This window comes from Carassius carassius, unplaced genomic scaffold, assembly GCF_963082965.1.
Source record: "Carassius carassius unplaced genomic scaffold, fCarCar2.1 SCAFFOLD_60, whole genome shotgun sequence".
NCBI classification, from domain to species: domain Eukaryota; kingdom Metazoa; phylum Chordata; class Actinopteri; order Cypriniformes; family Cyprinidae; genus Carassius; species Carassius carassius.
Window position 1 is genome coordinate 857,501 of NW_026775084.1, and position 20,000 is coordinate 877,500.

The 20,000-nt window shown below is 38.8% G+C and overlaps 1 protein-coding gene and 24 non-coding genes across 25 annotated transcripts; all 25 read right to left on the reverse strand.

Moving 5' to 3' along the window:
• Window positions 1-331: 331 nt before the first annotated feature.
• Window positions 332-450, reverse strand: LOC132135013 (5S ribosomal RNA). Its single transcript, XR_009429979.1, has one exon. It is a non-coding gene; the product is annotated as a 5S ribosomal RNA (ribosomal RNA).
• Window positions 451-534: 84 nt separating this feature from the next.
• On the reverse strand, window positions 535-653 carry LOC132136184 (5S ribosomal RNA). The gene has a single exon (XR_009431084.1). It is a non-coding gene; the product is annotated as a 5S ribosomal RNA (ribosomal RNA).
• An 84-nt stretch (window positions 654-737) lies between these two features.
• Window positions 738-856, reverse strand: LOC132135506 (5S ribosomal RNA). Its single transcript, XR_009430447.1, has one exon. It is a non-coding gene; the product is annotated as a 5S ribosomal RNA (ribosomal RNA).
• Window positions 857-1,665: 809 nt separating this feature from the next.
• LOC132135014 (5S ribosomal RNA) lies at window positions 1,666-1,784 on the reverse strand. The gene has a single exon (XR_009429980.1). It is a non-coding gene; the product is annotated as a 5S ribosomal RNA (ribosomal RNA).
• Window positions 1,785-2,664: 880 nt separating this feature from the next.
• LOC132134798 (uncharacterized) lies at window positions 2,665-9,360 on the reverse strand. Its single transcript, XM_059547160.1, has 2 exons — window positions 8,018-9,360; window positions 2,665-2,919 (listed from the first exon to the last, which is right to left on the reverse strand). The coding sequence occupies exon 1, from the start codon at window positions 9,279-9,281 to the stop codon at window positions 8,019-8,021; it is 1,263 nt and encodes a 420-aa protein (XP_059403143.1). The 5' UTR covers window positions 9,282-9,360; the 3' UTR covers window positions 2,665-2,919; window position 8,018.
• A 246-nt stretch (window positions 9,361-9,606) lies between these two features.
• LOC132135244 (5S ribosomal RNA) lies at window positions 9,607-9,725 on the reverse strand. Its single transcript, XR_009430197.1, has one exon. It is a non-coding gene; the product is annotated as a 5S ribosomal RNA (ribosomal RNA).
• Window positions 9,726-10,536: 811 nt separating this feature from the next.
• On the reverse strand, window positions 10,537-10,655 carry LOC132135424 (5S ribosomal RNA). The gene has a single exon (XR_009430368.1). It is a non-coding gene; the product is annotated as a 5S ribosomal RNA (ribosomal RNA).
• An 84-nt stretch (window positions 10,656-10,739) lies between these two features.
• LOC132136123 (5S ribosomal RNA) lies at window positions 10,740-10,858 on the reverse strand. Its single transcript, XR_009431025.1, has one exon. It is a non-coding gene; the product is annotated as a 5S ribosomal RNA (ribosomal RNA).
• Window positions 10,859-11,571: 713 nt separating this feature from the next.
• LOC132135015 (5S ribosomal RNA) lies at window positions 11,572-11,690 on the reverse strand. The gene has a single exon (XR_009429981.1). It is a non-coding gene; the product is annotated as a 5S ribosomal RNA (ribosomal RNA).
• Window positions 11,691-11,774: 84 nt separating this feature from the next.
• LOC132136186 (5S ribosomal RNA) lies at window positions 11,775-11,893 on the reverse strand. The gene has a single exon (XR_009431086.1). It is a non-coding gene; the product is annotated as a 5S ribosomal RNA (ribosomal RNA).
• An 84-nt stretch (window positions 11,894-11,977) lies between these two features.
• On the reverse strand, window positions 11,978-12,096 carry LOC132135507 (5S ribosomal RNA). The gene has a single exon (XR_009430448.1). It is a non-coding gene; the product is annotated as a 5S ribosomal RNA (ribosomal RNA).
• An 813-nt stretch (window positions 12,097-12,909) lies between these two features.
• LOC132135016 (5S ribosomal RNA) lies at window positions 12,910-13,028 on the reverse strand. Its single transcript, XR_009429982.1, has one exon. It is a non-coding gene; the product is annotated as a 5S ribosomal RNA (ribosomal RNA).
• A 484-nt stretch (window positions 13,029-13,512) lies between these two features.
• On the reverse strand, window positions 13,513-13,631 carry LOC132135780 (5S ribosomal RNA). Its single transcript, XR_009430704.1, has one exon. It is a non-coding gene; the product is annotated as a 5S ribosomal RNA (ribosomal RNA).
• An 84-nt stretch (window positions 13,632-13,715) lies between these two features.
• LOC132135508 (5S ribosomal RNA) lies at window positions 13,716-13,834 on the reverse strand. The gene has a single exon (XR_009430449.1). It is a non-coding gene; the product is annotated as a 5S ribosomal RNA (ribosomal RNA).
• A 704-nt stretch (window positions 13,835-14,538) lies between these two features.
• On the reverse strand, window positions 14,539-14,657 carry LOC132135017 (5S ribosomal RNA). The gene has a single exon (XR_009429983.1). It is a non-coding gene; the product is annotated as a 5S ribosomal RNA (ribosomal RNA).
• Window positions 14,658-14,741: 84 nt separating this feature from the next.
• On the reverse strand, window positions 14,742-14,860 carry LOC132136188 (5S ribosomal RNA). Its single transcript, XR_009431087.1, has one exon. It is a non-coding gene; the product is annotated as a 5S ribosomal RNA (ribosomal RNA).
• An 84-nt stretch (window positions 14,861-14,944) lies between these two features.
• On the reverse strand, window positions 14,945-15,063 carry LOC132135510 (5S ribosomal RNA). The gene has a single exon (XR_009430451.1). It is a non-coding gene; the product is annotated as a 5S ribosomal RNA (ribosomal RNA).
• Window positions 15,064-15,873: 810 nt separating this feature from the next.
• LOC132135019 (5S ribosomal RNA) lies at window positions 15,874-15,992 on the reverse strand. Its single transcript, XR_009429985.1, has one exon. It is a non-coding gene; the product is annotated as a 5S ribosomal RNA (ribosomal RNA).
• Window positions 15,993-16,477: 485 nt separating this feature from the next.
• On the reverse strand, window positions 16,478-16,596 carry LOC132135425 (5S ribosomal RNA). Its single transcript, XR_009430369.1, has one exon. It is a non-coding gene; the product is annotated as a 5S ribosomal RNA (ribosomal RNA).
• Window positions 16,597-17,372: 776 nt separating this feature from the next.
• LOC132135020 (5S ribosomal RNA) lies at window positions 17,373-17,491 on the reverse strand. Its single transcript, XR_009429986.1, has one exon. It is a non-coding gene; the product is annotated as a 5S ribosomal RNA (ribosomal RNA).
• Window positions 17,492-17,975: 484 nt separating this feature from the next.
• LOC132135782 (5S ribosomal RNA) lies at window positions 17,976-18,094 on the reverse strand. Its single transcript, XR_009430706.1, has one exon. It is a non-coding gene; the product is annotated as a 5S ribosomal RNA (ribosomal RNA).
• An 84-nt stretch (window positions 18,095-18,178) lies between these two features.
• On the reverse strand, window positions 18,179-18,297 carry LOC132135511 (5S ribosomal RNA). Its single transcript, XR_009430452.1, has one exon. It is a non-coding gene; the product is annotated as a 5S ribosomal RNA (ribosomal RNA).
• Window positions 18,298-19,001: 704 nt separating this feature from the next.
• LOC132135021 (5S ribosomal RNA) lies at window positions 19,002-19,120 on the reverse strand. The gene has a single exon (XR_009429987.1). It is a non-coding gene; the product is annotated as a 5S ribosomal RNA (ribosomal RNA).
• An 84-nt stretch (window positions 19,121-19,204) lies between these two features.
• On the reverse strand, window positions 19,205-19,323 carry LOC132136189 (5S ribosomal RNA). The gene has a single exon (XR_009431088.1). It is a non-coding gene; the product is annotated as a 5S ribosomal RNA (ribosomal RNA).
• Window positions 19,324-19,407: 84 nt separating this feature from the next.
• Window positions 19,408-19,526, reverse strand: LOC132135512 (5S ribosomal RNA). The gene has a single exon (XR_009430453.1). It is a non-coding gene; the product is annotated as a 5S ribosomal RNA (ribosomal RNA).
• Between the last annotated feature and the right edge of the window lie 474 nt (window positions 19,527-20,000).

Consider the following 20,000-nt stretch of genomic DNA (forward strand, 5'->3'; position numbering starts at 1 on the left):
AATTAGTGAAAAGTTCCAAAACTACTAAACAGGCCCAAACCTGTTTCGGTTTTCTAAGACTGGGCATTGACTCTTTTTTTTTTTTTTTTTTTTTGTTGCTAGATTATTAGACAATTAGTGAAAAGTTCCAAAACTACTAAACAGGCCCAAACCTGTTTCGGTTTTCTAAGACTGGGCATTGACTCCTTTTTTTTTTTTTTTTTTTATTTATGCAAAACTCTTAGATAATTACTGAAAAATTCCAAAAGTACTAGGCTGCAAAGAGAGGGCTATTTAAAGATCAGCCACTATAACCGCCAGTGCATTATATAAGTAGAGAAGGAAACCTAAAAGCTTACAGCACCTGGTATTCCCAGGCGGTCTCCCATCCAAGTACTAACCAGGCCCAAACCTGCTTAGCTTCCGAGATCAGACGAGATCGGGCATAGCCAGGCTGGTATGGCCGTAAGCGAAGGAGGCTGCAAAGAGAGGGCTATTTAAAGATCAGCCACTATAACTGCCAGTGCATTGTATAAGTAGAGAAGGAAACCTAAAAGCTTACAGCACCTGGTATTCCCAGGCGGTCTCGCTTCCAAGTACTAACCAGGCCCAAACCTGCTTAGCTTCCGAGATCAGACGAGATCGGGCATAGCCAGGCTGGTATGGCCGTAAGCGAAGGAGTCTGCAAAGAGAGGTCTATTTAAAGATCAGCCATTATAACTGCCAGTGCATTATATAAGTAGAGAAGGAAACCTAAAAGCTTACAGCACCTGGTATTCCCAGGCGGTCTCCCATTCAAGTACTAACCAGGCCCAAACCTGCTTAGCTTCCGAGATCAGACGAGATCGGGCATAGCCAGGCTGGTATGGCCATAAGCGAAGGAGGCTGCAAAGAGAGGGCTATTTAAAGATCAGCCACTATAATCGGTATTTCAAGGCAGTCTCCCATCCAAGTACTAACTGGGCCCAAACCTGCTTAGATTCTGAGATTGGGCATTGACTCTTTATTTATTTAATTTTTTTTTTGCAAATTTATTACATAATTACTGAAAATTTCCAAAAGTACTAACCTGGCCCAAACCTGTTTCGGTTTTCTAAGACTGGGCATTGACTCTTTTTTTTTTTTTTTTTTTGCAAGATTATTAGACAATTAGTGAAAAGTTCCAAAAGTACTAACCAGGCCCAAACCTGTTTCGGTTTTCTAAGACTGGGCATTGACTCTTTTTTATTTATTTATGCAAAACTATTAGATAATTACTGAAAAATTCCAAAAGTACTAACCTGGCCCAAACCTGTTTCGGTTTTCTAAGACTGGGCATTGACTCTTTTTTTTTTTTTTTTTTGCAAGATTATTAGGCAATTAGTGAAAAGTTCCAAAAGTACTAACCAGGCCCAAACCTGTTTCAGTTTTATAAGACTGGGCATTGACTCTTTTTTTTTTTTTTTTTTTTGCTAGATTATTAGACAATTAGTGAAAAGTTCCAAAACTACTAAACAGGCCCAAACCTGTTTCGGTTTTCTAAGACTGGGCATTGACTCTTTTTTTTTTTTTTTTTTTTTTATTTATGCAAAACTCTTAGATAATTACTGAAAAATTCCAAAAGTACTAGGCTGCAAAGAGAGGGCTATTTAAAGATCAGCCACTATAACCGCCAGTGCATTATATAAGTAGAGAAGGAAACCTAAAAGCTTACAGCACCTGGTATTCCCAGGCGGTCTCCCATCCAAGTACTAACCAGGCCCAAACCTGCTTAGCTTCCGAGATCAGACGAGATCGGGCATAGCCAGGCTGGTATGGCCGTAAGCGAAGGAGGCTGCAAAGAGAGGGCTATTTAAAGATCAGCCACTATAATCGGTATTTCCAAGCAGTCTCCCATCCAAGTACTAACTGGGCCCAAACCTGCTTAGATTCTGAGATTGGGCATTGACTCTTTATTTATTTAATTTTTTTTTTTGCAAATTTATTACATAATTACTGAAAATTTCCAAAAGTACTAACCTGGCCCAAACCTGTTTCGGTTTTCTAAGACTGGGCATTGACTCCTTTTTTTTTTTTTTTTTTTTTTGCAAGATTATTAGACAATTAGTGAAAAGTTCCAAAAGTACTAACCAGGCCCAAACCTGTTTCGGTTTTCTAAGACTGGGCATTGACTCTTTTTTTTTTAATTTATGCAAAACTATTAGATAATTACTGAAAAATTCCAAAAGTACTAGGCTGCCAAGAGAGGGCTATTAAAAGATCAGCGACTATAACCGCCAGTGCATTATATAAGTAGAGAAGGAAACCTAAAAGCTTACAGCACCTGGTATTCCCAGGCGGTCTCCCTTCCAAGTACTAACCAGGCCCAAACCTGCTTAGCTTCCGAGATCAGACGAGATCGGGCATAGCCTTTTTTTTTTTTTTATCTTTTTATTTAACTTTCAATTCACAGTTTTTCAATTGCATTATTCCATCTGATTTACTTACATTCCATTACATTTGTATGATTCATTTTTCAATTAATCTACTTAATTTTGCATAATCATACAGCAATAAAAATAAAGAACATAAATAAAATACATGCAAATATGTTTACACTTACTTAATTGACATCAGCCATTCTCAACCAGATTATTACTCTTCACCAATTGAAACATATTTCTTCCCCCACCTTTTGATGTATGAATTCATTCGTAGTCAAAAAAAACTCTTTCCCCTCTTTATCTCCATACTTACAAATCAACTCTACATCTCTTTGTATCATTGACTTAAACATATCTTTTACTTTTATTTTTCTCCCTTCGAAATGTGCATAGTTTCTTCTTAGAACTACTGCTAGTCTGGCATGACTCAGAACAAAATTAATTAAACAAATGTCAGCTCTTTTTCTTTTCCCGAAAGTTCCAAACAAAAACAATTTCCCCCATTCCTCCTCGGTCTCGACTTTGACACCCCAGTTTTCTAGTAACAGATTTTTAAGAAACTCAAAAAAATCCACCAACGCTTCACATCTTAAAAAATAATGTAAAAAACTCTCATGGCCATTACCACACACGTCACAAATGACATTTACCTCATTATTTATTTTGTTTAACACCACATTTGTGTAAATTCTATTATGTCTTATCAGAAAGTCATTATTCTCACACTCTATACTGTTGTATTTTACATTTAAGTTTGACCATATTTTTTTCACATCTAAATCTTCAAATACTTTCTTCCACACCTTTTCTGATGCTGGCTCTTTTATAACATTAACAATTATTCTCCTGTATATATTCTTTACACTCATATTTTTAAATTTGTTTTTCTCACCATTATCATCCACATACATCTCCGGCATACATTTTTCCACATTAGATACACATTCACGTTCGATCACATTAGTCCACTGCAAAGGTATACTTGATTTAATTTTTCCATATATTTTATTTACTTTCTCTCTGTTCTCCATTCCTTCCAGATCGCACACAGTATCATAAATGCAGTTATTTTTGAGAAATCCTGGAATAACTTCATACATAATGTCCTTCACTTGTTTTATACCTCCTTCTATAAACTTACATTCATACAATGTCTTATTTTTATGTTTAATCCTTTCATTGAGAAACAGTGGTAAATTTTTAATCACCTGTATGTCTTCACACTCATACTCTATTTTGGGAAGGAACTGCCTCCATGCTTCTAATACTTCCCGATATATTTCTGGTATTCCTCCCGTCATCGATTGCTTAAAGCCCATATACCATCCATTATCCCCCATTCCTCCCACATCATCAATATATTTCCTTAAGAATTCCTTCCACCCATAATCCCATCGGCCTCCCATATATTTTATCACCGTTTTTATTCTCATCGCAGCCCTTTTTATTTCTAGGTCCATCAAGTTTAAGCCTCCCTCCCATCTCTTACCCACCAATGTTTTCTGTGCAATTTTCACACCTTTTCCCTCCCATATAAAATCACATACAATTTTATTCAATTCATTCATCACCCACCCTGGCATTTCCATTACACTCATTACATAAACACAAACTGACAACAGCAGACTATTTACTACTATTACTTTCCCATTTAATTTTAATTTCCTCCCTTTCCATGTTGCACTTGCTGTTCTTATTTTATTAATCACCCCAGTCCAGGTCACATCTCTTGCCTCTTTGCTTTCGACCCCTAAATATACCCCTAATACTTTTATATATTTTTCCTCCACTCTTATCCCTACCTCTACTCTCTCTACCTCCCCTATATACATTAATTCAGATTTATCTACATTTATTTTTGCCCCTGATGCTTTCCCGAACCTCTTCACTATCTCTAAAACTCTTTTTACACTGTTTCCTTCCCTCACTGTGATTGTGGTGTCATCTGCATATTGGTTTACAGTACACATTCCTCCATATGGCAACTCAATACCAACTACTCTTCTATCCCTCTTGATTAGAGTGGCTAGAGGCTCTACTGAAATTGCATATAATAATGCAGACAGGGGACATCCCTGTCTCACTGACCTTCCTATCTTAAACCTGTCTGTTAATACTCCATTTATTTTTATGCAACTTTTTGCTTTCTCATATAGTCTCCTCACCCACCCTATCATTCTCATTCCAAATCCAAACTTCTCTAATACCCTAAATAAGTATTTGTGTTCTACCCTATCGAATGCTTTATTCCAATCTATCCCTAGTACTATTCCTCCCTTCTTATCTCGTTTCATGTATTCTATCACGTCCCTAACTGTCCCTATCGTGTCTGCTATATCCCTGCCTGGTATGCTGTAACTCTGTGTTGGTTGCACTATACTTCCAATGACTTTTTTTACTCTGTTCGCTAAAACTTTAGTCAATATTTTATAATCCACATTTAATAGACTGATTGGTCTGTAGTTCTCTATATCCAACCTATTCCCCTTTTTATGCACCAAAGCTATCACTCCCTCTACCAATCTATTTTGCACCATCCCTGTTCTTTCCATCTCCTTGAACACTTTAACTAAAATCGGTGCTACCTCTTCTCTATATGTTTTATACCATTCAATACCAATCCCATCACTCCCTGGACTTTTTCCACTTTTCAACCCCCCTATTGCCTTTTCTACTTCATTCTCGTCTATCTCCCTATCACACCATTCTGCATCCTCCTTATTTAGAATATTTTCTACGCTTTCTAATACTCCATCTATACTTCTCTCATCTACTTCTCCTCTCTTATATAATTCTCCATAGAATTCTTGAACTCTCTCCAAAATCTCTACATAATCTTTGGTTGTTTTACCCTCTTTTGTATTTATTTCATTTATATATGTTTTACTTTGTCTCCTTTTCTCTAGCCCTAAAAAATACCCTGTACATTTTTCACCCTCTAATGCATATTTTGCCTTGCTTCGTAAAATAGCCCCTCTGCATTTCTCCCTTTCATATTTTTCTAGTGCCATCTTAACCTCTATATATTTTTCCATACTGTATCCTTCTTCATCTTCAGCCTTAACTAACTCCTCTCTCAATCTTTCCCTAAGCGTACTTTCCTCCTTCTTCATCTTTCCTTTTCTTTTTTTACTATATTTTATACTAATTAACTTGATTTGATCCTTTATTTCCTCCCATCTCTCCGCTGTTGTACCCTCTAACCCAGTGGTTCCCAAACTTTTCCATTCCACGACCCACCTAGACAAGTGTAATCTATTTCATGACCCACCACAATATTTGAGGAAAAAAAAGGTTGATATTACTTTAAGCCTAATCTTACTTAAAAGTTTGATGACAGAAATGAAGTATTTAAGAAAAAAAAACTTTTTATTTTAGAGTAGGCCTACACCTGAAAAAAATCACTATTAATATTTAAGTTTTAATTTTTGTTTACAGACTTTAGAATATGTAGTGTCCATAAAAACGTTAAACAGGCTCACTCCAGTGAACTGTAATCTGCGCTGCTGTGTTTTGTTGCAGAAAATGCATTCACGATCCTTCCGTGTGTGTCGGTGAGAACGGAGCACAATCCAACACTTTTTTTAGAAAAAGCATAAGAAGCAAAGCAGAACTATCTAAAACTGTTTGGAGATTAAAATAATTGTGAAATAGGTAAAAAATAATAATAAACATGTGTCTCGTTTTAAATAAACAAAAAAAAAAAAAACTGGATGACATTAAGTTCAGGCAGAAATTTATTTTAGCAATGGTTAAATTAATGTTCAGCAATATCTTCAAAAGATTTCTGAACTTTGGCAAATTTTTCTCTAAAAAGAGATGATACGTCAAGGAGTATTGCATTATTTTTTTGTGCATTTTGTTATGTGGAAATGTTTAAATCTTGTAGTGTTACAATTAACCCTGCGTTTGTGCACTGCTCACCCTGTACATGTGAAATGCTTTTTACAAACCGTTTCCCGAACGAAAAAAGTGCACAGAGCTCAAACGGACGATAGAAATGAATGAACATGGCCTACCTGAAACCGTTTTCGTAACATTTGTTTTCTGGTGTATGCAATCTCATGCGGAATATAGTGTATTGAAGTGAGCAAGTTTTTCTCTTTTAATAATGCGGACCGATTGAACCTTTTAATGACATTGCTCTGAGACCTTCACTGTTATTACAACTCGTGCGCGCCCGCGCTTCAAAACACGCAAAGCACGCGGACTTAATTGCAATTCGAAAATCACACTAAGGATATTGCAGTCCTTATTAATGTTGGTGGGCTATATCATTGTGACGAGTGGGTTCCCGGTTCCCGCCTCCTCCTTCCCGTGATTGAGAAGTTTTTAATGTGTTAGACTGGTGCCGAAGCCTGGGAGGAAGGAGGGACGCGCTGCCGAAGATCCCTCGGCACTGAGGTGAATCCGCAGTGCCATCGAGTAGGGCGAAGGAGGATGCTCGAGGCGGTGGGCTGGAGTGAGTTGCCGGGGAGACGGACGCTCCTCTTTTGTATCCTTCCGATCTCCTCCGTGGTTCTCGAGACTGGTGAGTCGAGCAGGTGTCGCTCAATTCCAATCACTCCACCGGCCTCGCACCGTTCCCACTCGTCACTTTCGTGCAGCCCTAGACTGAACTGTGTGTGTGTGTGTCATTGAAACGCAAATTTAGCTGCAGCCAAGTGACTTTGTGCGACCCACCTTGTTCCATTCTGTGACCCACAAGTGGGTCGCGACCCACAGTTTGAAAACCCCTGCTCTAACCCACCGTCTCCTGTATACTCATCTATCTTCTCTTTTTCCCTATTTAATAGATCCTTCATCTGTATCTCATACTCTTCATCTTCAATATACCCTGCATTCAATATCCACATCCCTCCTCCTACCTCCTCACTCCCTACCTTAATTCTGAACCTTACACTATCGTGATCACTTAAACCATTTACCTGATGTTTTATCCCGTCTATGTATCTAATCATTTCCTCCTCAACCAACACTAAATCTATTCTACTCTGTTTTAATATACCTTCTCTTAACTGCCTTCTAGTAAATTCTCTTTTTTCCGGATTTTCGTACCTCCACACATCTATTAACCCCTTTTCTCTCATTATCTCCATCAACATTCCCCTTGACTTTTCCCATCTAAATTTTACCCCCTTTCCCACATCCAATCTACTACATTTTATATTGAAATCTCCCACTATAATACATTTCCCCACAATTAATCCTTTTAACTCTTCCAAAATTTCCCTCCTTTCCACTTCTATATTTGGAACATATATATTTATTAATCTAAACTCCATATCTCTATACATAAATTCAACCACTAAAATCCTTCCCCTCTGGTCTTTATACACCTCTCTTATACCTTCTACAATATCTTTTTTAAATAATATTGCCACACCTCTTGCATTTTTTGCACCATTATTATAGTATATGTCCCCTCTCCACTCTTCTCTCATCTCCTTTACTTTATCCTCCTCCCAGTTTGTCTCCTGTATACAGATTATATCACTCCTATAAGTAAATAATAATTTTTTCATCTTGTTTTTATCCCGTAACCCATTTATATTTATTGAAGTTACAGTGGCCATGAGAGTAACCTAAAAGAAAAACAAAACAAAACCAGGAACACACGTACCATTCAAACATACATTACATACCCGCTCGCGGTTCTTTTATCTGCTCAACCTGTTCTCCGTCGATCTCAGACTTCCTCTTTGCACTCAGTCTTTTAATCTTTGTTTTCAATCCATCTTTCTTTTCTCGGTCTCCCTTTTCTCCACCTCTGCTTTCTATCACTTTCTGTGCAGTATTTTTATTTTCCTCTTGTTTACCTCTTTCTTTCACATTACTTTCATCTGTCTCCTCCTCTTCTTCGATCTCTTCCGACTGCTCCATCTCCTCCTCCTCCTCCCCATCATCCGCTTCACTGAAACTTTCAGCTCTGTCCCGCCATTCCATTTTGCTTCTTCTTTCGCTATCTTCAGCTCCGTCTTTCTCTCCACCGCTCACCACATCAGTTGTTTCCTCCTCTTGCTCCTCTGTCAGAACACTGTTCCTCTTTTTACCATATTCTTGAACATCCACTCTCTCTCTCTCTAATCCCATCCATTCTTCACAATCTCTTGCATAATGGCCTCCACCATTGCACTTGAAGCACTTTAATTCAGGGCACTCTCTAATTATGTGCCCTGGCTTGATACAGAGTCTGCAAACACGTATTTGTCTATCATGGATGACACGAAAAAATTCGGTGCCTCTCAGAGTCTCAAACTTTGTGGAGTATGGTAGTGAACATACCTGTTCCGTGAAGCGCACTTTTAAGAAACGTGTCCCATCAACTATATCCGTTCCAGGCCACACCCGGCGTTTGATTGGTGAAAGTGGTCGTACTCCCCACTCATGTAGCTTGGCGAGTATCTTCTCATCCTCTAAGTACACAGGCAAATTGATAAAGGACACCACCATATCGTTATTCAGTATATCCCTGGCATGCACCATCACTCCTTTCACTCTCACTCCATCCATTAGTTTCCTCTTTGTCTCTTCATCCTTCATTGTGAGCTCATAGACCCTTTCACCTCTCACCCTGCAGCCAATCACTTCTCCACACTCCTTCTTTACTCCTTTCAGTAAATCCATCATTGAAATCTTTTCATTTCCCTCCACCTCTACCTCCACAGTCAGCTCTTTGTTGTACTTCCCTTTCAATTTTCCTTGCACTCCTCTGCTGTTTTCTTCTCCCTCTTCCCACAAATGTCCTGTGGCTTTATTTGTCTCCTGTTGCTTTTGGATCACTGCTTGTTTGACTTCACCTCTTCTTTGCTCCTCCTCTTCATTCCTCCCATTGCTACTTTTTCTCATCATGGTTTGTTCTGTTTCTTCATCTGCAGCCATGCTGTGCATCTGCAGCATGCTACAAGGAAAAGAAGTAAAAAAAAGTCCCCCAGACAGCCTAAGCTGTCGGGGGAATTTATGAAGGTCAACACTGACTATCCAGCAATTAATGTCCCAAGCAAAAAAACAAATCTGAAAACCAAACTATTTAGAACCAAACAATTAATTAAACAAACAGGATTGATGCTTTCTCTCTGTGCTGCAAGCCTGTCACTTCCTGTGAGCTCTCTATCGCCCCCAGGTTGGTATGGCCGTAAGCGAAGGAGGCTGCAAAGAGAGGGCTATTTAAAGATCAGCCACTATAACTGCCAGTGCATTATATAAGTAGAGAAGGAAACCTAAAAGCTTACAGCACCTGGTATTCCCAGGCGGTCTCCCATCCAAGTACTAACCAGGCCCAAACCTGCTTAGCTTCCGAGATCAGATGAGATCGGGCATAGCCAGGCTGGTATGGCCATAAGCGAAGGAGACTGCAAAGAGAGGGCTATTTAAAGATCAGCCACTATAATCGGTATTTCCAGGCAGTCTCCCATCCAAGTACTAACTGGGCCCAAACCTGCTTAGATTCTGAGATTGGGCATTGACTCTTTATTTATTTAAAAAATTTTTTTGCAAATTTATTACATAATTACTGAAAATTTCCAAAAGTACTAACCTGGCCCAAACCTGTTTCGGTTTTCTAAGACTGGGCATTGACTCTTTTTTTTTTTTTTTTTTTTTGCAAGATTATTAGACAATTAGTGAAAAGTTCCAAAAGTACTAACCAGGCCCAAACCTGTTTCGGTTTTCTAAGACTGGGCATTGACTCTTTTTTTTTTATTTATGCAAAACTATTAGATAATTACTGAAAAATTCCAAAAGTACTAACCTGGCCCAAACCTGTTTCGGTTTTCTAAGACTGGGCATTAACTCTTTTTTTTTTTTTTTTTTTTCCAAGATTATTAGGCAATTAGTGAAAAGTTCCAAAAGTACTAACCAGGCCCAAACCTGTTTCGGTTTTCTAAGACTGGGCATTGACTCTTCTTTTTTTTTTTTTTTTTGCTAGAATATTAGACAATTAGTGAAAAGTTCCAAAACTACTAAACAGGCCCAAACCTGTTTCGGTTTTCTAAGACTGGGCATTGACTCTTTTTTTTTTTTTTTTTTTATTTATGCAAAACTCTTAGATAATTACTGAAAAATTCCAAAAGTACTAGGCTGCAAAGAGAGGGCTATTTAAAGATCAGCGACTATAACCGCCAGTGCATTATATAAGTAGAGAAGGAAACCTAAAAGCTTACAGCACCTGGTATTCCCAGGCGGTCTCCCTTCCAAGTACTAACCAGGCCCAAACCTGCTTAGCTTCCGAGATCAGACGAGATCGGGCATAGCCAGGCTGGTATGGCCGTAAGCGAAGGAGCCTGCAAAGAGAGGGCTATTTAAAGATCAGCCACTATAACTGCCAGTGCATTATATAAGTAGAGAAGGAAACCTAAAAGCTTACAGCACCTGGTATTCCCAGGCGGTCTCCCATTCAAGTACTAACCAGGCCCAAACCTGCTTAGCTTACGAGATCAGACGAGATCGGGCATAGCCAGGCTGGTATGGCCATAAGCGAAGGAGCCTGCAAAGAGAGGGCTATTTAAAGATCAGCCACTATAATCGGTATTTCCAGGCAGTCTCCCATCCAAGTACTAACTGGGCCCAAACCTGCTTAGATTCTGAGATTGGGCATTGACTCTTTATTTATTTAATTTTTTTTTTTGCAAATTTATTACATAATTTCTGAAAATTTCCAAAAGTACTAACCTGGCCCAAACCTGTTTCGGTTTTCTAAGACTGGGCATTGACTCTTTTTTTTTTTTTTTTTTTTTTGCAAGATTATTAGACAATTAGTGAAAAGTTCCAAAAGTACTAACCAGGCCCAAACCTGTTTCGGTTTTCTAAGACTGGGCATTGACTCTTTTTTTTTTTGCTAGATTATTAGACAATTAGTGAAAAGTTCCAAAACTACTAAACAGGCCCAAACCTGTTTCGGTTTTCTAAGACTGGGCATTGACTCTTTTTTTTCTTTTTTTTTTTTTTTTTTTTTGTTGCTAGATTATTAGACAATTAGTGAAAAGTTCCAAAACTACTAAACAGGCCCAAACCTGTTTCGGTTTTCTAAGACTGGGCATTGACTCTTTTTTTTTTTTTTTTTTTTATTTATGCAAAACTCTTAGATAATTACTGAAAAATTCCAAAAGTACTAGGCTGCAAAGAGAGGGCTATTTAAAGATCAGCCACTATAACCGCCAGTGCATTATATAAGTAGAGAAGGAAACCTAAAAGCTTACAGCACCTGGTATTCCCAGGCGGTCTCCCATCCAAGTACTAACCAGGCCCAAACCTGCTTAGCTTCCGAGATCAGACGAGATCGGGCATAGCCAGGCTGGTATGGCCGTAAGCGAAGGAGGCTGCAAAGAGAGGGCTATTTAAAGATCAGCCACTATAACTGCCAGTGCATTGTATAAGTAGAGAAGGAAACCTAAAAGCTTACAGCACCTGGTATTCCCAGGCGGTCTCGCTTCCAAGTACTAACCAGGCCCAAACCTGCTTAGCTTCCGAGATCAGACGAGATCGGGCATAGCCAGGCTGGTATGGCCGTAAGCGAAGGAGTCTGCAAAGAGAGGTCTATTTAAAGATCAGCCATTATAACTGCCAGTGCATTATATAAGTAGAGAAGGAAACCTAAAAGCTTACAGCACCTGGTATTCCCAGGCGGTCTCCCATTCAAGTACTAACCAGGCCCAAACCTGCTTAGCTTCCGAGATCAGACGAGATCGGGCATAGCCAGGCTGGTATGGCCATAAGCGAAGGAGGCTGCAAAGAGAGGGCTATTTAAAGATCAGCCACTATAATCGGTATTTCCAGGCAGTCTCCCATCCAAGTACTAACTGGGCCCAAACCTGCTTAGATTCTGAGATTGGGCATTGACTCTTTATTTATTTAATTTTTTTTTTGCTAGATTATTAGACAATTACTGAAAATTTCCAAAAGTACTAACCTGGCCCAAACCTGTTTCGGTTTTCTAAGACTGGGCATTGACTCTTTTTTTTTTTTTTTTTTTTTTTGCTAGATTATTAGACAATTAGTGAAAAGTTCCAAAAGTACTAACCAGGCCCAAACCTGTTTCGGTTTTCTAAGACTGGGCATTGACTCTTTTTTATTTATTTATGCAAAACTATTAGATAATTACTGAAAAATTCCAAAAGTACTAACCTGGCCCAAACCTGTTTCGGTTTTCTAAGACTGGGCATTGACTCTTTTTTTTTTTTTTTTTTGCAAGATTATTAGGCAATTAGTGAAAAGTTCCAAAAGTACTAACCAGGCCCAAACCTGTTTCAGTTTTATAAGACTGGGCATTGACTCTTTTTTTTTTTTTTTTTTTTGCTAGATTATTAGACAATTAGTGAAAAGTTCCAAAACTACTAAACAGGCCCAAACCTGTTTCGGTTTTCTAAGACTGGGCATTGACTCTTTTTTTTTTTTTTTTTTTTTTATTTATGCAAAACTCTTAGATAATTACTGAAAAATTCCAAAAGTACTAGGCTGCAAAGAGAGGGCTATTTAAAGATCAGCCACTATAACCGCCAGTGCATTATATAAGTAGAGAAGGAAACCTAAAAGCTTACAGCACCTGGTATTCCCAGGCGGTCTCCCATCCAAGTACTAACCAGGCCCAAACCTGCTTAGCTTCCGAGATCAGACGAGATCGGGCATAGCCAGGCTGGTATGGCCGTAAGCGAAGGAGGCTGCAAAGAGAGGGCTATTTAAAGATCAGCCACTATAATCGGTATTTCCAAGCAGTCTCCCATCCAAGTACTAACTGGGCCCAAACCTGCTTAGATTCTGAGATTGGGCATTGACTCTTTATTTATTTAATTTTTTTTTTTGCAAATTTATTACATAATTACTGAAAATTTCCAAAAGTACTAACCTGGCCCAAACCTGTTTCGGTTTTCTAAGACTGGGCATTGACTCTATTTTTTTTTTTTTTTTTTTTGCAAGATTATTAGACAATTAGTGAAAAGTTCCAAAAGTACTAACCAGGCCCAAACCTGTTTCGGTTTTCTAAGACTGGGCATTGACTCTTTTTTTTTTAATTTATGCAAAACTATTAGATAATTACTGAAAAATTCCAAAAGTACTAGGCTGCCAAGAGAGGGCTATTAAAAGATCAGCGACTATAACCGCCAGTGCATTATATAAGTAGAGAAGGAAACCTAAAAGCTTACAGCACCTGGTATTCCCAGGCGGTCTCCCTTCCAAGTACTAATCAGGCCCAAACCTGCTTAGCTTCCGAGATCAGACGAGATCGGGCATAGCCAGGCTGGTATGGCCGTAAGCGAAGGAGCCTGCAAAGAGAGGGCTATTTAAAGATCAGCCACTATAACTGCCAGTGCATTATATAAGTAGAGAAGGAAACCTAAAAGCTTACAGCACCTGGTATTCCCAGGCGGTCTCCCATTCAAGTACTAACCAGGCCCAAACCTGCTTAGCTTCCGAGATCAGACGAGATCGGGCATAGCCAGGCTGGTATGGCCATAAGCGAAGGAGCCTGCAAAGAGAGGGCTATTTAAAGATCAGCCACTATAATCGGTATTTCCAGGCAGTCTCCCATCCAAGTACTAACTGGGCCCAAACCTGCTTAGATTCTGAGATTGGGCATTGACTCTTTATTTATTTAATTTTTTTTTTTGCAAATTTATTACATAATTTCTGAAAATTTCCAAAAGTACTAACCTGGCCCAAACCTGTTTCGGTTTTCTAAGACTGGGCATTGACTCTTTTTTTTTTTTTTTTTTTTTTGCAAGATTATTAGACAATTAGTGAAAAGTTCCAAAAGTACTAACCAGGCCCAAACCTGTTTCGGTTTTCTAAGACTGGGCATTGACTCTTTTTTTTTTTGCTAGATTATTAGACAATTAGTGAAAAGTTCCAAAACTACTAAACAGGCCCAAACCTGTTTCGGTTTTCTAAGACTGGGCATTGACTCTTTTTTTTTTTTTTTTTTTTTGTTGCTAGATTATTAGACAATTAGTGAAAAGTTCCAAAACTACTAAACAGGCCCAAACCTGTTTCGGTTTTCTAAGACTGGGCATTGACTCTTTTTTTTTTTTTTTTTTTTATTTATGCAAAACTCTTAGATAATTACTGAAAAATTCCAAAAGTACTAGGCTGCAAAGAGAGGGCTATTTAAAGATCAGCCACTATAACCGCCAGTGCATTATATAAGTAGAGAAGGAAACCTAAAAGCTTACAGCACCTGGTATTCCCAGGCGGTCTCCCATCCAAGTACTAACCAGGCCCAAACCTGCTTAGCTTCCGAGATCAGACGAGATCGGGCATAGCCAGGCTGGTATGGCCGTAAGCGAAGGAGGCTGCAAAGAGAGGGCTATTTAAAGATCAGCCACTATAACTGCCAGTGCATTGTATAAGTAGAGAAGGAAACCTAAAAGCTTACAGCACCTGGTATTCCCAGGCGGTCTCGCTTCCAAGTACTAACCAGGCCCAAACCTGCTTAGCTTCCGAGATCAGACGAGATCGGGCATAGCCAGGCTGGTATGGCCGTAAGCGAAGGAGTCTGCAAAGAGAGGTCTATTTAAAGATCAGCCATTATAACTGCCAGTGCATTATATAAGTAGAGAAGGAAACCTAAAAGCTTACAGCACCTGGTATTCCCAGGCGGTCTCCCATTCAAGTACTAACCAGGCCCAAACCTGCTTAGCTTCCGAGATCAGACGAGATCGGGCATAGCCAGGCTGGTATGGCCATAAGCGAAGGAGGCTGCAAAGAGAGGGCTATTTAAAGATCAGCCACTATAATCGGTATTTCAAGGCAGTCTCCCATCCAAGTACTAACTGGGCCCAAACCTGCTTAGATTCTGAGATTGGGCATTGACTCTTTATTTATTTAATTTTTTTTTTGCAAATTTATTACATAATTACTGAAAATTTCCAAAAGTACTAACCTGGCCCAAACCTGTTTCGGTTTTCTAAGACTGGGCATTGACTCTTTTTTTTTTTTTTTTTTTGCAAGATTATTAGACAATTAGTGAAAAGTTCCAAAAGTACTAACCAGGCCCAAACCTGTTTCGGTTTTCTAAGACTGGGCATTGACTCTTTTTTATTTATTTATGCAAAACTATTAGATAATTACTGAAAAATTCCAAAAGTACTAACCTGGCCCAAACCTGTTTCGGTTTTCTAAGACTGGGCATTGACTCTTTTTTTTTTTTTTTTTTGCAAGATTATTAGGCAATTAGTGAAAAGTTCCAAAAGTACTAACCAGGCCCAAACCTGTTTCAGTTTTATAAGACTGGGCATTGACTCTTTTTTTTTTTTTTTTTTTTTGCTAGATTATTAGACAATTAGTGAAAAGTTCCAAAACTACTAAACAGGCCCAAACCTGTTTCGGTTTTCTAAGACTGGGCATTGACTCTTTTTTTTTTTTTTTTTTTTTTATTTATGCAAAACTCTTAGATAATTACTGAAAAATTCCAAAAGTACTAGGCTGCAAAGAGAGGGCTATTTAAAGATCAGCCACTATAACCGCCAGTGCATTATATAAGTAGAGAAGGAAACCTAAAAGCTTACAGCACCTGGTATTCCCAGGCGGTCTCCCATCCAAGTACTAACCAGGCCCAAACCTGCTTAGCTTCCGAGATCAGACGAGATCGGGCATAGCCAGGCTGGTATGGCCGTAAGCGAAGGAGGCTGCAAAGAGAGGGCTATTTAAAGATCAGCCACTATAATCGGTATTTCCAAGCAGTCTCCCATCCAAGTACTAACTGGGCCCAAACCTGCTTAGATTCTGAGATTGGGCATTGACTCTTTATTTATTTAATTTTTTTTTTTGCAAATTTATTACATAATTACTGAAAATTTCCAAAAGTACTAACCTGGCCCAAACCTGTTTCGGTTTTCTAAGACTGGGCATTGACTCTTTTTTTTTTTTTTTTTTTTTTTGCAAGATTATTAGACAATTAGTGAAAAGTTCCAAAAGTACTAACCAGGCCCAAACCTGTTTCGGTTTTCTAAGACTGGGCATTGACTCTTTTTTTTTTAATTTATGCAAAACTATTAGATAATTACTGAAAAATTCCAAAAGTACTAGGCTGCCAAGAGAGGGCTATTAAAAGATCAGCGACTATAACCGCCAGTGCATTATATAAGTAGAGAAGGAAACCTAAAAGCTTACAGCACCTGGTATTCCCAGGCGGTCTCCCTTCCAAGTACTAACCAGGCCCAAACCTGCTTAGCTTCCGAGATCAGACGAGATCGGGCATAGCCAGGCTGGTATGGCCGTAAGCGAAGGAGCCTGCAAAGAGAGGGCTAGTCTCCCATCCAAGTACTAACTGGGCCCAAACCTGCTTAGATTCTGAGATTGGGCATTGACTCTTTATTTATTTAATTTTTTTTTTGCTAGATTATTAGACAATTACTGAAAATTTCCAAAAGTACTAACCTGGCCCAAACCTGTTTCGGTTTTCTAAGACTGGGCATTGACTCTTTTTTTTTTTTTTTTTTTTTTTGCTAGATTATTAGACAATTAGTGAAAAGTTCCAAAAGTACTAACCAGGCCCAAACCTGTTTCGGTTTTCTAAGACTGGGCATTGACTCTTTTTTATTTATTTATGCAAAACTATTAGATAATTACTGAAAAATTCCAAAAGTACTAACCTGGCCCAAACCTGTTTCGGTTTTCTAAGACTGGGCATTGACTCTTTTTTTTTTTTTTTTTTGCAAGATTATTAGGCAATTAGTGAAAAGTTCCAAAAGTACTAACCAGGCCCAAACCTGTTTCAGTTTTATAAGACTGGGCATTGACTCTTTTTTTTTTTTTTTTTTTTGCTAGATTATTAGACAATTAGTGAAAAGTTCCAAAACTACTAAACAGGCCCAAACCTGTTTCGGTTTTCTAAGACTGGGCATTGACTCTTTTTTTTTTTTTTTTTTTTTTATTTATGCAAAACTCTTAGATAATTACTGAAAAATTCCAAAAGTACTAGGCTGCAAAGAGAGGGCTATTTAAAGATCAGCCACTATAACCGCCAGTGCATTATATAAGTAGAGAAGGAAACCTAAAAGCTTACAGCACCTGGTATTCCCAGGCGGTCTCCCATCCAAGTACTAACCAGGCCCAAACCTGCTTAGCTTCCGAGATCAGACGAGATCGGGCATAGCCAGGCTGGTATGGCCGTAAGCGAAGGAGGCTGCAAAGAGAGGGCTATTTAAAGATCAGCCACTATAATCGGTATTTCCAAGCAGTCTCCCATCCAAGTACTAACTGGGCCCAAACCTGCTTAGATTCTGAGATTGGGCATTGACTCTTTATTTATTTAATTTTTTTTTTTGCAAATTTATTACATAATTACTGAAAATTTCCAAAAGTACTAACCTGGCCCAAACCTGTTTCGGTTTTCTAAGACTGGGCATTGACTCTATTTTTTTTTTTTTTTTTTTTGCAAGATTATTAGACAATTAGTGAAAAGTTCCAAAAGTACTAACCAGGCCCAAACCTGTTTCGGTTTTCTAAGACTGGGCATTGACTCTTTTTTTTTTAATTTATGCAAAACTATTAGATAATTACTTAAAAATTCCAAAAGTACTAGGCTGCCAAGAGAGGGCTATTAAAAGATCAGCGACTATAACCGCCAGTGCATTATATAAGTAGAGAAGGAAACCTAAAAGCTTACAGCACCTGGTATTCCCAGGCGGTCTCCCTTCCAAGTACTAATCAGGCCCAAACCTGCTTAGCTTCCGAGATCAGACGAGATCGGGCATAGCCAGGCTGGTATGGCCGTAAGCGAAGGAGCCTGCAAAGAGAGGGCTATTTAAAGATCAGCCACTATAACTGCCAGTGCATTATATAAGTAGAGAAGGAAACCTAAAAGCTTACAGCACCTGGTATTCCCAGGCGGTCTCCCATTCAAGTACTAACCAGGCCCAAACCTGCTTAGCTTCCGAGATCAGACGAGATCGGGCATAGCCAGGCTGGTATGGCCATAAGCGAAGGAGCCTGCAAAGAGAGGGCTATTTAAAGATCAGCCACTATAATCGGTATTTCCAGGCAGTCTCCCATCCAAGTACTAACTGGGCCCAAACCTGCTTAGATTCTGAGATTGGGCATTGACTCTTTATTTATTTAATTTTTTTTTTTGCAAATTTATTACATAATTTCTGAAAATTTCCAAAAGTACTAACCTGGCCCAAACCTGTTTCGGTTTTCTAAGACTGGGCATTGACTCTTTTTTTTTTTTTTTTTTTTTTGCAAGATTATTAGACAATTAGTGAAAAGTTCCAAAAGTACTAACCAGGCCCAAACCTGTTTCGGTTTTCTAAGACTGGGCATTGACTCTTTTTTTTTTTGCTAGATTATTAGACAATTAGTGAAAAGTTCCAAAACTACTAAACAGGCCCAAACCTGTTTCGGTTTTCTAAGACTGGGCATTGACTCTTTTTTTTTTTTTTTTTTTTTGTTGCTAGATTATTAGACAATTAGTGAAAAGTTCCAAAACTACTAAACAGGCCCAAACCTGTTTCGGTTTTCTAAGACTGGGCATTGACTCTTTTTTTTTTTTTTTTTTTTATTTATGCAAAACTCTTAGATAATTACTGAAAAATTCCAAAAGTACTAGGCTGCAAAGAGAGGGCTATTTAAAGATCAGCCACTATAACCGCCAGTGCATTATATAAGTAGAGAAGGAAACCTAAAAGCTTACAGCACCTGGTATTCCCAGGCGGTCTCCCATCCAAGTACTAACCAGGCCCAAACCTGCTTAGCTTCCGAGATCAGACGAGATCGGGCATAGCCAGGCTGGTATGGCCGTAAGCGAAGGAGGCTGCAAAGAGAGGGCTATTTAAAGATCAGCCACTATAACTGCCAGTGCATTGTATAAGTAGAGAAGGAAACCTAAAAGCTTACAGCACCTGGTATTCCCAGGCGGTCTCGCTTCCAAGTACTAACCAGGCCCAAACCTGCTTAGCTTCCGAGATCAGACGAGATCGGGCATAGCCAGGCTGGTATGGCCGTAAGCGAAGGAGTCTGCAAAGAGAGGTCTATTTAAAGATCAGCCATTATAACTGCCAGTGCATTATATAAGTAGAGAAGGAAACCTAAAAGCTTACAGCACCTGGTATTCCCAGGCGGTCTCCCATTCAAGTACTAACCAGGCCCAAACCTGCTTAGCTTCCGAGATCAGACGAGATCGGGCATAGCCAGGCTGGTATGGCCATAAGCGAAGGAGGCTGCAAAGAGAGGGCTATTTAAAGATCAGCCACTATAATCGGTATTTCAAGGCAGTCTCCCATCCAAGTACTAACTGGGCCCAAACCTGCTTAGATTCTGAGATTGGGCATTGACTCTTTATTTATTTAATTTTTTTTTTGCAAATTTATTACATAATTACTGAAAATTTCCAAAAGTACTAACCTGGCCCAAACCTGTTTCGGTTTTCTAAGACTGGGCATTGACTCTTTTTTTTTTTTTTTTTTTGCAAGATTATTAGACAATTAGTGAAAAGTTCCAAAAGTACTAACCAGGCCCAAACCTGTTTCGGTTTTCTAAGACTGGGCATTGACTCTTTTTTATTTATTTATGCAAAACTATTAGATAATTACTGAAAAATTCCAAAAGTACTAACCTGGCCCAAACCTGTTTCGGTTTTCTAAGACTGGGCATTGACTCTTTTTTTTTTTTTTTTTTGCAAGATTA